Here is a 17,265-nt window from a genome sequence, read left to right as displayed (position 1 = left end):
ACTTGCCTATAACGGTAATTAAGACGCTCGTATGAAAATTATGAAACTCGTTTGCGCTCGTTTTATAAACAATCATACTTGCGTCTTAATTACTACCATTATAAGCTCGTTGCATAATGTACTATTAAAGTAGATTAATTATTAATGTTATTTTAATTAAATTGTTATTTCTTTAAACATATAACGGACAAATAGATGGAATTTCAAAAAAGAAGTATGGAAAGAAATAAAAATAATATTGAAAAATCGCCAGTGGGATAATCTTGTTACTCCACTTGACAACAGGAGGATCAAAAGTTACAATTACTGAAAGTACAATGTTGGCACACAAAGAAACAAACGCTACTGAGATGATAAAAACAAATGCTCGGAACGTGATAAAAAATAAATGTTAGGGAGGTGATAAAAATTGTAGGATGAGCAACCATGATTAGTTGAAACACGTCGTTCCGTAACGTTTTATTGGTCAAAAGTACACCGTGTACTTAAAAGAATATAGCAGTTTATAGTCATTATATTATCACTCAGATGAGGCGTAGAAAGTTGTTTGTAGGCTCAAATGAAAGAAGAAGGAAGACAGTTTTAGTTGTATGCATGCACAGATAACTTTCCTTTGTTTTGTTTCCTTGGCAGCGATAATAACAAAGATGGCGACTCCTCAACAGAAAGCATGTTGTGTTTTGAAGCTTGAGAGTTGTAAATAGATTATTTATAAACAGTTGAATGCGCGTTTCGTAGGAAGTTTAATCGTGATCCCCCAAATGCCAACAACATTCGTCGATGGCATAACCAGTTGGCAACGACCGGTTGTCTGTGTAAAGGTAAAAGTGTGAGACGACCAAGAGTGTCTGAGGAGAATGTTCAGCGCGTTCGGGACTCTTTCTTACGAAGTCTTAAAAAGTCAGTTAGAAAGGCTAGTCGTGAACTTGCAATGCCAGTGATGACAGTATGGAAGGTCTTAAGAAGGTTTCCATATGCGTCCACTGCAAGAATGACGGATGTCACTTTCTTGCCTAAAATGAACCAAGACTGTCAATGCATAGCTTAAGACATATATTATAGAATGTACATGCAGAGTTATATGGCATTAACACTGATAGTCATTGTCCAGTAATGATCGGAAAATCACAGTTAAGCTTTGAGCGCTAAGCATTTCAAACTTTCAATTGCTTCTCCTGCAAAATGTATTCCAGTGGACTCTTCAATTGTTACAGGCTTTAAAGCCTACTGACTACGCTGTGCGCTCCAAGGTCGCGCTTGAAATGTTGCAGCAGGAAAATGATGACTTTCTAGATTGTGTTGTGTTCAGCGATGAATCAACATTTCATCTTGGTGGAAAGGTTAACCTGCTAACCTGCCCGAGTTGAGAGACAGGATTCGAGAAGTTGCTGCCATCACTGCATACATACTGATTAAAGTATGGGAGGTTAGATGTGTGTCGTGTAACAAACGGGGCTCACATTGAACACTTATGAACTCATAATGTAAACTAGAGATATTACTCTTTCATTTAACATGAGTTTTGTTACTGTTATAGTTAGTTAAAGTACCATTAAACACTTTTAAAATCGCTATATTCTTTTATGTACACCCTGTAGTATGACGTAGTAAAAGTAATAATCACATTAATGCAATGGTAAAAGAACACGATTTCGATTCTTGGACCCAATTGACTACGGTAACATAAAATCAGTGATGAATTATTATGCAATTGGCTCTATCGAACATACTGACTGAGATTAAAGTTTGTTATTTCAACTTATTATACGAATTTTCTATCTCTGATTGAGATTCTGATTGATATATCTATCTTGATCTGCGCAACAAATAACAATATTAATCTAAAAAGCATACTCAAATTTATTCCCTAATCGCTATGTTAACATTAGGTAGGCCTATTAGTCATAATGACATGAAATAAATCGAAGTTAAAAAAAAACTGAACTCAATAAACAATTCAAACACCACATAAACATTTTTAGTCGCCATGGCTACATGCTGACAGGAATTTGTCTATCCCTGATTTTTGCAATAAATAAAACGCATTAAGATACTTTAGATTTAATTAAAGGTTGGAATTAACAAGTGAAAAAACATAAATATCAGCACAAACTAAAATAAAACAAATTATGACTGCGTGCTTCACGAATCTCAACTCATTACATATAATGAGTGTAAACATTTTAAGTTTTACAAATTGAAAAGTTGTCCTTCTTTCTGATAAAATACTGTACATGTTCATCTTTCCTAATGAAGTGCTATCAAATTCTTCTATTAGAGCACTGATTTCCAAGCGCCCACCTTTGTTTTGTTTTCGCATGTTCACTGAACAGCAGACCTGAATTGTACAGTATAGTTTGGTGCAAGTGTTCTGTACTCCACACACACCTATACTATCGCGGGTCGCTTGGAAGCTTACGGGAACCAAACGCAGGACTCTATTCATAACATAATCGATTATGCGTATACCTCCCTGAGAAGGAGGTGAGACGAATGAAATTTCTATGCTCGTTATTACGAAATGGGTGATTTCGTTAACGGTAACCAGATATTACAAACATCCCCATATGCCACCCGGTTTCAAAAACTATACCTCTACAACTGCCTTCATTTTATTGCCGAGCACGTTTCATGATTTGGCTGGCCACCCTCATCCGGAATCACTAAAGTTCATTTGAGGAGCATAGTACCAAAGTTAGACAAGTTTATTTTTTGCGATTTCGAGATATCGATTGTTTCTCATAGAATTGTGTATGCTGAAGGTGATTCTGGAACTCTTTAGGTTCAAAAACGGACAGAACAGAGCGAAAATAGCACTTAATTATGCGCTTTAGAATAAAAATGTAGACAACTCCACTGTGGCTTGGTTTCAAATTAGGACAATTCCTTCAGTAGCCAATGAGAAGCCCACATTCATACCACATTTTCCCATCGCGCATCGCGAATCAAACATTGCCGATTGTTTATATAATGGGTTTGTGGATGAGTAAGTAGGCTACTGTTTTACGTAAATTTGCTTGGAAACTGAGTTAGAAGAGACTTAGACAAATTCGCTTTAAATATGGCTTCATTTTCGTTTCAAAAACAGACAACTCCATGACTTAGTTTCGGAGATGGACAACTCCACTTTTTAAACTTAAATTGCGACCTGAATATTAATTTTAATCACATTTTGAGACTGAAAAAATGTTTCTATGACCCGTGAGAATGTTTAAAAAAATTACGTATGACGGTGACAATGGTTTCCAAGGATTTAGTTTTTCGCCTCTCCTGTAAAAAAAAAAGTGGAGTTGGTGTCCAACTTTGATACCAAGCTCCTCATATGTCACTTTAATTTATTTATTTATTCATGTGTTTATTTATTTACTTATTATTTATTTCTTCGCTTATTTATTTCTTTAATCATTCATTTATATACATTTACTGATTTATTTACTTAATTATTCATTCATTCAATGATTTATTTATTTATTTATTTATTTATTTATTTATTTATTTATTTATTTATTTATTTATTTATTTATTTATTTATGTATTTATTTATTTATTTACTTTTTCACTTATTCATTCATTTGTCTATATTTGTTTATTTATTCTGACATGAAATTATATATAGAGAAAATGTTAGGTTCGAAATGAGAGTTTTGGTGGAAATTCATTAGGTTCAGGAGAATGGAAGTAGGCCTACCCAGGAAAAGCTCTGATTCCCCGACCTCGCTCACACAAGAATCAATCTAATGAACGCGAGAGGTGGAACCTGAGTCCGAGATATGACAAGCCCTTTTGTAGCACTGATGACTGTAATAAAGACCTAATACGAAGTTCGGGGCTGACAGATATGTTTTATTTTAAATGTTGAGTTTGTGGTATCACAAGATGTCGTATGGCATCCATACTTTATGGTTGCATCATTAGATGCCAGTGTGATGTATGGTTATCGCACAGAGAGCGATGTGATTTCAGTTGTGAGTCGACCGCCGTGTCATTCATTCATTGTACGAGTATGTGGTCGCATAACTGTCGGGATGACAGTGTGAAATGGTTATCGCAGACGGTGATTTTACGCTTAAGGCGTAACACAATGATGAGTCGACCCTCGTTCAGAATGGATGTGACCCTATGGATTTTTGGGGAGAGTATGTGTGCTGTAACGTTATTCCGACTACCGTAATAAACACGAATGGCATGATGCTGTTTCGTTGATGCATATTTGATCGCTATCCTATCCTATCCTATCCTATCCTATCCTATCCTATCCTATCCTATCCTATCCTATCCTATCCTATCCTATCCCACTAGTACACATACTCCTTTCAAGTAACATGATGCCGTATTGTTCATGGATGTTTGACCCCTACACTACCCTACCCTACTATTACACATACCTTCCACTTTCACTTGCATATTTCAAAATATCGAACAGCACCCTCATTCTCACAAAAAAGTAATGATTTATGTTCCAGCCCACGCAAATGTTGGATGAGGTCACAATATGTTTCATTCTGTTACTTAAGGACATTATCTACTAGATATGAACAAAACTAACTGCCGCTCTCGCTCGCTATGTTCGTTGCATTTGTCTTTCGAGTCTCAACTTGACGCGCTTCGAATCTTGCTCATCGTTCTCGAAATAGCATTTGGTCGGCCTGGAAAGATTTCGTAAATTTGAATATCATTCATTATTGAAATAAATAACATTATAAATGTTTAAATGAGACAAAAAGCAAAACAGAACAGTATCTTAGTTATATTATATTATATTGCCTATGGTTATATAAATAGGGAAAAAGAAACAATTCTCAAATAAATTTGCATTTCTAAGAAACATACAACGTAACATTAATATATTTTTACTTGAGATTGCACACTTGATCTTAAACATATGAAAAGAAAATTCCTAGCCTTTTAATAAGGATCTAGTAATTAAATAAAGACTGGAGAATGGATTATTATTAGGGAAAGGGATTTGGAGTATTATAAAGAATGGTGAAACGTAGTGTAGATATTCGTAGCTCAGTGACTATCGAGCGAGCTGCGTCACGGAGCATGGACGAGTACAGTACACTTCATACAAACTTACACGCAACGTGCTGTAAACGTATTTCAGAATAAACATATGGAATAGTTTAATGACATATAGTGGCCTACATACATAACCTGCATTTCACTTTGAACTACATGCGTTTTTCCATATATATATAATTAAATATTGAACAAAATGTAGAATCAACGAAATAGTATTTTCAATTAATGCTATGTTTTGGTGATGAAGCAATCATTCCTGCTGTGCCTTGTTATAATAAATTGTAAATATCATTTTCAAATTTTCCAAACACAACTTTGCTCTTTTGCAAGGAGGAAATTTTTTAACATGGAAAAACTCCGCTCTACATCTGCAGAGACAATTGAGTAGCCAATTTGCAAAACCAGCTATTTGCGAGTTAGACGAATTTTGGCAAATGAGGAAAATTGTGTAAAAACTTAACCACTGATGCTAGAGGCATGATTTATAGTTCAAATAATGGGGAAAAAAATATTTAGTTTGTCTTCCTACAGCTCAGAAATATATGATTAATAGGTAATTAGTTATATTGTATATTAATTTGCAAATAGCAGGTTTTGCAGCCGAACAGAGCATTTAGCAGGATTTGCAACTCTATAGGTAGCCATATTAACGATACATTAGTTTGCAAAACCTGGTATTTGATCAATGTTAACAGTTTATCTGACAAGACTAACTTGGAAACAATCTGATGGTAGAAGACAACATTCTTATTTTCGGTACATACCTAAATATTATTAAACACACACTAATATTGTACTATAAAAAAGTAAAAAAGGAGAACAGAATACTAATGTTATAGTTTGAAGGTTTCCTTATGTAGTACTGTTTGTGAAAAGTGCAACACCCAGAAAAAATGGCCCGAACGACCCCAAACTCGGGAGATGTGGAAAACAGATTACCAAATGTAGTGTGTTCGTACGAGTCACGCTTCAACTTGTCCTACAGTGATGGTCACATACGTGTTAAGCGCTACCGTGGTGAACGCAGTCTGAGAGCCTGCATTGTTGAGCGGCATTGCGGACAAGTTCCTAGTGTGATACAATATGCGATCTCGCTTCCTACGTATTCAGGACAATCTGAACTTCAATCGCTACATTAGAGAGGTCTTAGAGTCCGAGGTACTGCCCCTTCCTCAGGCAACTCCACATGCCATATTTGAGCAGGACAATGTCCGGTCATACGTGGCGAGGATTGTGCAAGTCTTCTTCGAAGAACGACGGGTATCACTGCTTTCCTGGCCTGCACGTTCGCCAGACATTTCGCCCATCGAATATGTCTGGGATATGGTTGGTCGGCAACTTGTTCGTCATGGTCCTCCAGCACCCACTCTTGACGCTTTGTGGACTCGCATACAAACTGCGTGGAGGGAGATTCCCCTGGAACATATCCAGGAACTCTTTGATTCCATACCACGACGCTTAGAAGCTCTGATAGCAGCGCATGGAGGCTTCACTCCATACTGAAATCTCACGGTCACAGATCAGGTACAGTTCTGTAATTCTAATCCTTGTGTATTGTCATGTATCTAAACTGTGATATCAATTTCATTTCAGTCACATGTATCCTTCTTGGTGTTGCAATTTCTACAAACATCAATGTAATATAACACTTTACAAAATGTTCGGTTCTTCCTCATCCATGAGTTCGAAGTCCACTACATCCGTCACTCAGGTCTGCAACAGCCAGGTCTTGCTGCTGGTTGAACATTTCGGCGTAGAAGTTCAGGTTTGCATTCCGAAACCATTCCTACCCGAAGTGCAATTCCAGAAGTCTTTCAGTGTCCCTGATGTTTGCTTCTTTAAGGATGACACCCATTGGAATGTAGTCATTTTGGAAATGTTTACCTTTATTGTTTAAACCTTTGGATTCGCCTTTTCACTGGTACCATTCTCTTCATCATCTGTATCTTCTCCCTCAACACTAACAGAGTTATTGAAACAGGATACACCATATCCATCCACACTCATTTCGGCAAAAGTCGAAAAACTGCAAGATAATCACAGTAACCACTTCAAGACTTCAACACACTTAACATAAAAGGTTAGAAGTCCCCGATAAAGCGCGGGCAGAAACTCTCAGCTGATGTCTTAAATGCAGCAGTATAGTCAATTTAACTATACGAGCAAAAAGTAGTTTTATTATCAGCGTCTAATAATATCTTATTCGTTATTTTAGTATGCTCAATGTAATCCTTATGGAGATCGAAATAGCAGCTTTTGCATCCGTAACTCTCAATATGGCCATGTTGTCTCAGTGACATTTAGCAGGTTTTGCAAAAGTAAACATGGCATTATGCAGTTAGCAGGTATTGCATCCTTACGCTCTCCACACTTAGCAGGTTTTGCAACCGTATGCAATTTTATTTACTAGATTTAAAGGGTTTAGAGTTGGATTTGTAACTGAATGTATGGTTTATTACGTAGCTAATGACGAACTGAAACTACGGTTACCATTATCTCATTTTTCATTTTTTTGGCAGTTAGCTGGTTTTGCATCTGGGCTACTCAATTGGAGAGTACTTGAAACAAAATACGTCAATTAAATTCACATGTTGAATGACGTCATTGGGACACGTGTTTGTTAGTGCATCTGAAATCCGACTAAGAATACTGTACCTATCATTTTTAATCAAAACTCTGTTCATTTTTTCACCAACACGTTTTCCTACTTCACCTTCTACTGCGCTCAGTTTATTTACAATAGTACTCGTAATATTTATTGCTCAACTAGTTCTACTCCTGACTGTACTAATCGAATAATGACATCCGGTAAATATAAAAAATTTGACTTAATATCCATGACTTCTTTTTTGATTGTTCTATCATTTAGCAGTTCCTGGCGTATTTGGATCGCAGCCGCGTCATCAAGATCGAAAGACTGGACCACTTTCTTCACAGATTGGAGGTCATGTGCGTAATAATAATTATTGCAAGCTTCTAACCATGACCCCCATCTCTTAAGAACTGGACATGGGGGAAGCGATAATTTAGGGAATTGTTTCCTGAATTTTGATACTCGATCTTAGCTTTTACAAATATAGTATTTGTAAATATATAGTACACTTTCGGTATTGTACCTGCACTTCACTACGCTGAACTGCAAACCTGCATGTTGAAGTTCTTATGCGACAACTGTCCCGTTCACCTGTTGTTGACGTGCAGAGAGCTGCGAGTATGTCATGGAGGGGAGGACTTGGTATAAAGGGTTTTAAACAAATGGCTGTGTAGATGCCAATACTAGCTTTTACTACTCCAAATTCCGTTCCCTAATTATTATACACTGAAAGGTAGAGATGTTTTAAATAGGCCACTTGAGTGTTAATACGTATATAACAGTGGCCAAAGTAGATAAAAGTTCAGTCAGGTATAGACAACGGTGGCGATTCAAGGCTGCTTGACTTCGGGACTTCGGGAGTCGTCAATATTGAGTCTAGGAACAATCACAACCAGTCTTTACGTCACGAACACGACGTATGGAACAATGTCGTGCGGGTTTTCGGCTTTGCGGGCGCTGTTTGTCTCGCTTTCTCGAGCGTTGTTAATCTCTATTATCTACTGACAATGGAGATAGCGAAATGAGGCCGGGGATTCATCATACGGAAAGAATACGTAACAATCTTCCCATAAATGGGAAAATCTCGGCAAATAGTAACAAAGTAATCAGTCCAGTCGGCCGTAGCAATTATTGGAGACTAATTTATGTCAAGAAAAGGAGAAGTTCATGACAAGAAGGGAACGACAAATAAGAAATAATACAACCAGGAACAAAATTTATAATAATTCTCTCGCACTTATTAATTTCAACAGTGCTTCGAATCAAATGTGATGATCTTTCACAAACGTCACTACTTCATTACAGGGTAATATCGACAAATAACTAAGACCATAAACTTAGATTAACTAATTTTTCAGGTTTTACATTCGCCTCCTCCGTCGTGGATCGAAACTTGTCTTTATAATGATTAAGTCTCTGCTCAGGCTATGAGAATGTTGGTGTAATCTGTATTTCTGTTACAGGGTGTGAACGTCACGCTGTATTACGAGACCCTCTGCCCCGACAGCCAACGCTTCGTCTCCCGTCAGCTGTACCCTGTGTGGAAAGACCTCAAGGATTTTATTTCTCTGAAATTCGTGCCATTCGGAAAGGCCTCGGTAAGTAATCTCGAGGGAATGAATGTCGCGTGAGAAATCTTAAAGCGCATCAGGCTCGAAATTTACAGTTTATGATCATAAGAACGCATTTACTTAGTCAATTAATCCATCCGGGAAAACTTATGCACAAAGCACTGCATTGTAGGTGTTCCTGATGAGACACGCATTGGTTTGTCGTTTCTGGAGCTGGTCGTATTGGCATGTGATATTATTTTATTGAAGACAATCGAAAAACTACGTTTTGTATCACCCAGCATTGTGTTAGCAGCAATGTTACCAGACTGCTGAAACTTCAAACTTAATTTTCTAATTAACCGTGCATTTAATCACAAGACGTAATATAGATTTTCTATCATTTAAGTGTACTCTGTTGTTCCTTTCAATCTGCACCCTATATACGGTGGGATATCATCCGGTCCACTGTACTTCTCTCAATAATTCATAGGAGGAAGCAACAAAAGGAGAATTTTTATTACACAAACGTGGTAATATATTCAATCATTCCTAATTCACGTAAATGAGAAATAAACGAAAAGAAAGGAAGTTAAGCAAAGAAAGAGAATGTTAAATGCATAAGCATGGCAATGTTCATTTTATAATTTGTATAATGAGAAGAAATCCAAACAAAGAGAATGCTAAATATACAGTAGCCTATGTGCACGGTAATCTTACTTCAATGATTAGGCATAGTACAGAGCTATTATTATCATACGTCCCAGAAAAGAGCGGCCGGCCAGCCGGTTAGCCGCACCCTGCGTGGTTTCCGCCGCGCGCTAACCGTTTCTCCCGCGCAATCGAGCTCCAGTAGCCATATGGCATTCAGTGTGCTTAGAAGTCGTGTAATGAAACTCTCGATTCTTCAAGTGTACAAAGTTAGTGTATAAAGTTTAGTGATTATTGTGTATTTAGGTAATGCCAAGCAACAAATTCTCACTGTGTGGACGTGTATATATGTACAATACGTACATAAAAGGCAGAAGGTCGTGTGTGAAAAGAAAATTTCGAATAAAGTTTCCAAACAGACCTGTGGTTTCTGCGAAAACAATTAGACAACTCGCTAAAAGATTTAAAGAAACAGGCTGAGTGAAGAATCGAAAATCAAGCAGAAAACGTAGTGTTATTACGCGGAACGATTGTCAGTTTATTTCCAACAAGATTCCTCCAATGCTCATATAGTTGCCGTGTCAATGAGAGAATTAAGGAGTATTCTCGGTACGAGACTAATCAGTAATAATTTGTGGCCTTCACGAAGCCTAGATCTAACACGCTGGGGCTTTTATTTATGCGGAACACTAAAAGATAGGGTTTATAGGAAAAATCCTCATTCTATAGGTGTGACTTCAGAGTGTTGTTCATTCGTTTATCAGAAGATGTCAGTTGTGTGTGGCGGCAAACGGGGACCATTTTCTGCAACAACTGTGAGCATGGTAAGTCCAAATTATTGAACATTTATTGTTAGTCCTGTTATATATTGGAGAAGCGGCCGGAGAAAAGGTTATGCGCTCGGCGGAAACCAGGCAGGGCGCGGCCGGCCGGCCGGCCGCTCTTTTCTGGGACATATGACAATAATAGCTCTGTATAATCAGAGACCAAGTAAAAGAAAGAGAATGTTAAATGCATAGATAACGTAATATTTCCCTTATAATTCATAAGCAGACAGCGGAATTTCGGTCCCGATGCTGAACGTTCGGAGTACGTCAGTTGCAGGGAAGTCATTGAACTCCGTACGCCAAGGAAAGTGACGTCTTGTCGCTTTATAGGGACCGAAAATCCGCTGTCTGGTCATTAGAAGAAATAAACCATGGACAATGTTAAATATACGTACGTACGTTTACGGTTATATTATTCCCTTAATTCGTAAAAAGGAAACCAAGCAACGAATGGAAGTGTTAAATTCATAAAGACATAATATTTTTCTATATTTCGTATAACGAGAAATAGCCAAAATAGATAATATTGGAAATAAAAACTTCGTAATAACTTTTTTACTTGGTTATTTAACAACGCTGTATCAACTACAAGGTTATTTAGCGTCGATGGGTTTGGTAATAGCGAGATGAGGCCGATAATCCGCCATAGATTACCTTTTATTTCCTTTACGGCTGGGGAAAATCTCGGAAAACCCAACCAGGTAATCAGTCCAAGCGGAAATCAATCCCTCGCGCACTCGAACGTAACTCCCAATAGACAGGCAAGCGACAAAAGCTACTGTTTGTCTATGGCAATCTTCGCAGACGATCATCGCTGGCGATCTTCGCTGGGATTCTGTCCCGTTGATTTGAATGTGCATGGTTTCTTCACAGCGATGAACGTCAAAGAAGAGCGCTAGGCTCGAAGAACATCGTCGGAGTTTGCCTTCGAGGCAAAAACCTGGCGATCATCGCCGAGAAACGAATTGTAAAATTGCAGTAGGTCATGAACTCAATCATTTAATAACATGTGATTTACGCATTATACATACCATAATGGCGGTAGAACAGAAATCTTTCTGCAATTTCTCCACTAATGAAGACGAGATATTGATTATGTCTCTAAACACAAATCCCTGTTCGACATGAGCCAAAAAGAAGAACCAACGTAAACAATAACAAATCTATATTTTTCAACAACCAGAACTGTTAATACAACAGAGTAAAATGATTCATAATTGAAGGACACATACGATGCGGCAGATTTAGCTACTGAAGCAAAAGTTAGAGTGTGAAATAGTAAGTGAAGTGGAATGCTGAGCAAAGGAGAGAAGTGCAACAACCTCCTCGCATTATTTTTTTATTTGTAACATTATTTCCTAAATAAATGCTCCTAAATGATAAAATAACATTGTAAAAAGTGAAAATAAAGTGTTTATATCATGAGTATTTGCCTTAAAGTTAATGCTTATCTTTCAGCTGGGCTTATTGGTTTGTGAATAAATTTTGTGGGTAACTTTACAATATCATTTTCAATTAAACTTAAAACAAAATGAAATTGTTCGGGAGGAAGTCTTAATTATTCCTTAAAATTGGTGGGATCATTTTCAAGATATCTTAATATCAATGAATTAAAAGAGTCCTCTGTATATCTATTTCCAAACATGACATTAACTACTTTAAAGAACCATACTTGTTTTTCAAGGCAAAACTTATATTATAAAGTTATCATATTATCATCCATTTGTCACCTGATCAGGCATGGTCAACTATATAAAACAATTTACTATCCACCTACGCAGGCAAAGAAACCATTCTCTGACGATGAACGCTGGCGATTTCAATCGTCAGGGTTGATCGTTCGGCGAAGATCGTTATGGATAAACTATAGCTTTAATGTTAGCAGACCGAGCTACGCCTATATTTCGTTTGATGAGAAATAAACCAAAGAAAGAGAATGTTAGTTATATAAGGTAATATTCACCATAATCATCATCAGCTTCAAGGATTTGCACCATGTTGGTCCGTTCCGACTGGTCATTCCATCGTTGTCTGGAGCGTCCAATTTGTCTGCGTCCTTTAGGGCGATAGGTTTCTACGACTCTTGCATGATGTGTAGAGTCCATTCTGGATAAGTGGTCTTTCCAGCATTGTCTGTAACTTTGAATGATGTCATTTAATTCTTCAACGCCTAATTCTGCTCTCATTTCTTTATTAGTTTTTTGTTCAGTAATTTATACTTTGCTATTGCTCATAGGAACCACATTTCTGCCGATTCAGTCCTCTTTTGTTGTTGCTTTTTAGTGTCAAATTCTCGGCTCCATATATTAAAAGTGGTGTGGCCGTTACCTTATAGAATTTTAAACGTATATTATTTCGGTTTGGTAACATACTTTCATAATTTATGTGAGAAATAACCCAAACAAAGGAATTGTTATGTTTGTACGCATAGTAATTTTATTTTATATTTAATTCCGTGAGAATAAATGAAACCAAGAGAATACTCGATATAATAAGCATAGTAATATTCCTTTTATAATTTGTATAATACGAAACAAGACGAAGAAAGGTACTATTTAATACACAAGCATGGTAATATTGCTTTAATAATTCATGTAATGAGAAAGCAACAAAAGAAACAAAATGCATACATTGCATTCGAAATATTTGCTTCATAATTCATAGAATGAGAAAGTGACAAAAGAAACAGAATGTTAAACAAAAAAGTATGATTTGAGTCTCTGACTGATCAATGTGGTCCAAACATGTACCTCATGTTTTTTCAATATCCCACTTATAATCTTTGTATATAGTAAGTCATAAGCTTGAATGTGGGTATTATTGGTAAATATCCAGAACAACTGATTCTGTCCTTCTTTCGACAAAAAGACATTCCAAAAACCCTCGATTTTTGCCCCGAAAATGAAAACACTAAGAAAAAATGAGCGGAAAACGTTAAAATTTGGAATGCGTTTAAAATAATCTAAAAACTCCCAATTTTCGCGAGTAAATTCAAAACTAAAAATTTGCAAAAGCATAAAAGAAAAACCTTTAAATATAGACAACTTCAAAATTATATTTCAATTTATAATAACGATCAACTTAACATTTTCTAAGCTATTAGACCTATAGTCTAACCCAGCGGTTCCCAAAGTGGGCTCCGCGAATGATTCTCAGGGGCTCCGTCCGCGGAAATTATAAAGATGACAAAAATTGCTAATTCCTCTAGTCTCTAGCGGGGAAAGCGGAAACTACTTCAATCAAGCGAAAAATACTTTCTGATAAAGTAGTTTGTGTTCTTCTTGCTATATGGAAGCATTAATATTAGATATACTGGTCACTGGAACTATCTCGAACTTTCTTGCTTGCCAAGTACTCAATGATTCTCGAAATTTATTTTATACTGGGCAGGCAGCGTTTGTTATTCATGGTACGTGGAATCTACAATCTATTGACTGTTACGTTACCTCAAAAAAAAATATATAGCCTACTGTATACCTGCATGTTAATTTGATAGCAGATGGCAGATGTGTTAGCTAAACTTTCGTTGAACCGGAACTGTGGCTTAAGACGGTCTCCCTAAGACCTAAGAGTCATTAGCCATAAACCAGTGCTCAGTCAAATGGAGATAACAACAGCTATAACATTACTTTCAAAGAAGATAGTCCGAATATGTTGAACATGATCCTGTCTCTGAGTCTACGATACCTAGTGTAGAGGTACTGAAAGTAACAAACGAAAATATTGTGATTTATATTTGGACATGGGATTCACTGAGTTTGCTGATGAACCTCCACAGTGTTTTATATGTAACAAAGTTTTTCTCAACAGTTCTATGTTCCCTGCCAAACTTAGATGACATTTCTCAATTTAAAAATTTACAAATAAAACTGCAGACTGCTTCGAAAGAAAAAGTGACGAACTCCATGCAGTTCAGACAAAATTTTACCTCGTGTAAAAACAAACAACGAGAAAGCACCGAAAACATCGTAGGTACTTCGTTAGTCATAACCAGGCTCTTGCTGGTAAACCTCACCCTTGCTGAAACTCTTATGAAACCATTATTAGTGAAGGTAGTGTAGTGCATGGTGGACGAGAAACTGCAAACTTGATCTCCAGTGTGTCCTTATCAAATAACATTGTATACATAATGTAATCCAGAATATATGAAAAGACGTAAAAAAATCATGATTTTCCGTATCAGTTAAACTAAATTTTCGTTACAACTTGACAAATCCACGGCCTTTGCCGGATTAGCTTTGTTAATGATGTTTGTGCGGTATGAATTTTCAGGTTCTTTCATGAGATATTTTGTTCTGCAGCCATTGCCATCCTCTACAAGCGGTACTGAAATTTTTTCTTCTTCATTGAAAACTCGATACCGTGGGACAATTGCATTACGTGTGCACAGATGGCGCAAAGGCCATGGTAGGTCCTGATGCTGGCGCTGTTACAAGGATCAAGAAAGTTTTAAAAACTGAACAAGTAGTCACTGTGTACTACACCAACAAGCCCTCGCAACGAAAAAATGCCAGCGTTATTAAAGCAGGTACTAGACAACGCCGTCAAAATTATCAACTTTGTTGAGGCACGACCTTCGCAGTGTAGACTACTTAAAATCCTGTGTGAAGATATGGGTAGTATACACAAGTCATTGTTAGTAATATTACACACAGAAGTGCGATGGTTGTCGCGCGGTAAAGCGTTGTCCCGATTACATGAACTTCGAGCGGAAGTTTATTCACTTTTGAATTACCAGAACAGTTTGCTAGCAGATTATTTGAATGATCAGGAATGGTTGTACAAATTATGTTATTTGGCAGACTTTTTCAAAAATGAATTCAGCACATACATACAAGGTAAACGGAAGACTATATTCGATGCTGGTGACGAAATTATCGTACTGAAGAAAAAGTTAGCGTTGTACATAGAAAGCGTCGACAAAACAGATCTTACGTTTCTCATTGACTTCAAACTATATAGAAGAAAATAACATATCAATGAATGTCTCATTCAGGAATCAGGAATCCGCCCCTGAGCACGAGTTCTCCTCTTTCATGGGCGAGCTAAAGTTTTTTCTATATATAATATATGTTATGTTATAATTATTAGCAAAATAATAAATAAATAAATAGCAATAATGAAAGAACACCTTGACCATTTGCTTCAAAATATGAATTCACACTTTCCAAGGGACACTCAGGAATCGATTCTAAAGAAATACGAGTGGATTGTAGATCCATTTCCAGTGATGTCAAAACTAGCAGCCCTCACTGCTTCAGATATGAGGTCCTTATAGACATGGTTTCGAACAGTCACTGTCGGGCATAATTTAAAAGCAAACCATTTCCCAAATGTTGCGCTAAGTTAGGGGAGGATCTTTTGATATTAAGTTCAAAAGCTAAATTTCTCTCACTGCCTTTTGGTATTGTGTACCTCAGTGAAACAACCTTTTCGAGGTACACAGCTACAAAAACAAAATATCGAACTTGTTTGGACACAGAAGACGATATACGTCTTCAACTGACTTCTATGACACCGGACATTGACAAACTCTGTCGCAAGAAAAAGGCACATTCTTCACATTAATTTCGGGTGTACATGTAACATTGTAACATTTTTAAATATCTTAACTACTTTTTAATATCATTTTGTAGATTTAAATAAAATTATAGTCAGTACTTTTTTTACTATTATTTCCTTATATATATATATACTTCCGTTTATGTATCGTGTAAAATATGCTTCATAGAACGTAGACAGATAAAACTAAAAAATAAACATTTCTTGGGGCTCCACGAGAAACTTTTGCTTCAAAAAGGGCTCCGTGGCTGAAAAAGTTTGGGAACCGCTGGTCTAACCTAACCTATGCCAACAACGAAACATTTCAGTAAATATCTACGATCACTTACCTCACATTATTGAAGAGGCGGATACATTTCTCCCACTTTCATGAAAAAATAATGCTTGCGTTCACGATGATCTGGATATATCCTCTTGAACATGAACTCCGCTAGATATACGATATCCGTAAGTATACTCCATTTTATTTCATGGAGTGCAGTTCGGTGCCTCCTTTGAACACCCACTTACAGATTTATGACTTCCTACATAAACACCTCTGACAATTCCATCCTGTCCCCTCGTCCCAAAATTGCACAGCTGCCATAATCCTGGTGACCCTCGAAATGAGACAGTGAGACTGACGGGATTCTTGAAATTCGGAAAAGATGCGGCAACTCTGCCTCCACGTGGATTTGACGGGAGCCTGTCAATTCTTCTGACAGAAGGTTGTGATTGGTTACTGACAGGAGAAGACAAGATTTCCGTCACAGTAAGGAAGACATTTATTTATGACAACCAATTAGTAGGGAACAGTAGGAGGTCTGTCGGAAAAGTCCTTTCTGTGAAACTGCACTCCATGAAATAAAATGGAGTACACGACTTATACACAACAGCATGGCTGAGGACCACTTCTAATCGGTCAATATGCGTAAATACGTACCTAAATATAATACATTTCAACTATGACTGTTTTCCGCTCACTTTTTTTAAGTGTTTCCACATTAGGAATAATAATCACAAGGCTTTAATATATTAATTTCTCTAAACTGGAGAATTTGCTATGGTAGCTTTGAAC

The 17,265-nt window shown here is 36.9% G+C and overlaps 1 protein-coding gene across 1 annotated transcript in view; it reads left to right on the top strand.

Annotated features, from left to right (window-relative positions):
• LOC138707851 (GILT-like protein 1) overlaps positions 1-17,265 on the top strand; it is a 67,657-nt gene that overhangs the window by 10,625 nt on the left and 39,767 nt on the right. Inside the window, exon 2 of the mRNA XM_069837832.1 lies at positions 9,082-9,216. Coding sequence (XP_069693933.1) covers positions 9,082-9,216 — 135 coding nt within the window. The remainder of the gene's footprint in view (positions 1-9,081; positions 9,217-17,265) is intronic.

This window comes from Periplaneta americana, chromosome 10, assembly GCF_040183065.1.
Source record: "Periplaneta americana isolate PAMFEO1 chromosome 10, P.americana_PAMFEO1_priV1, whole genome shotgun sequence".
NCBI lineage: Eukaryota > Metazoa > Arthropoda > Insecta > Blattodea > Blattidae > Periplaneta > Periplaneta americana.
This window is presented reverse-complemented; position numbering and strand designations above follow the sequence as displayed.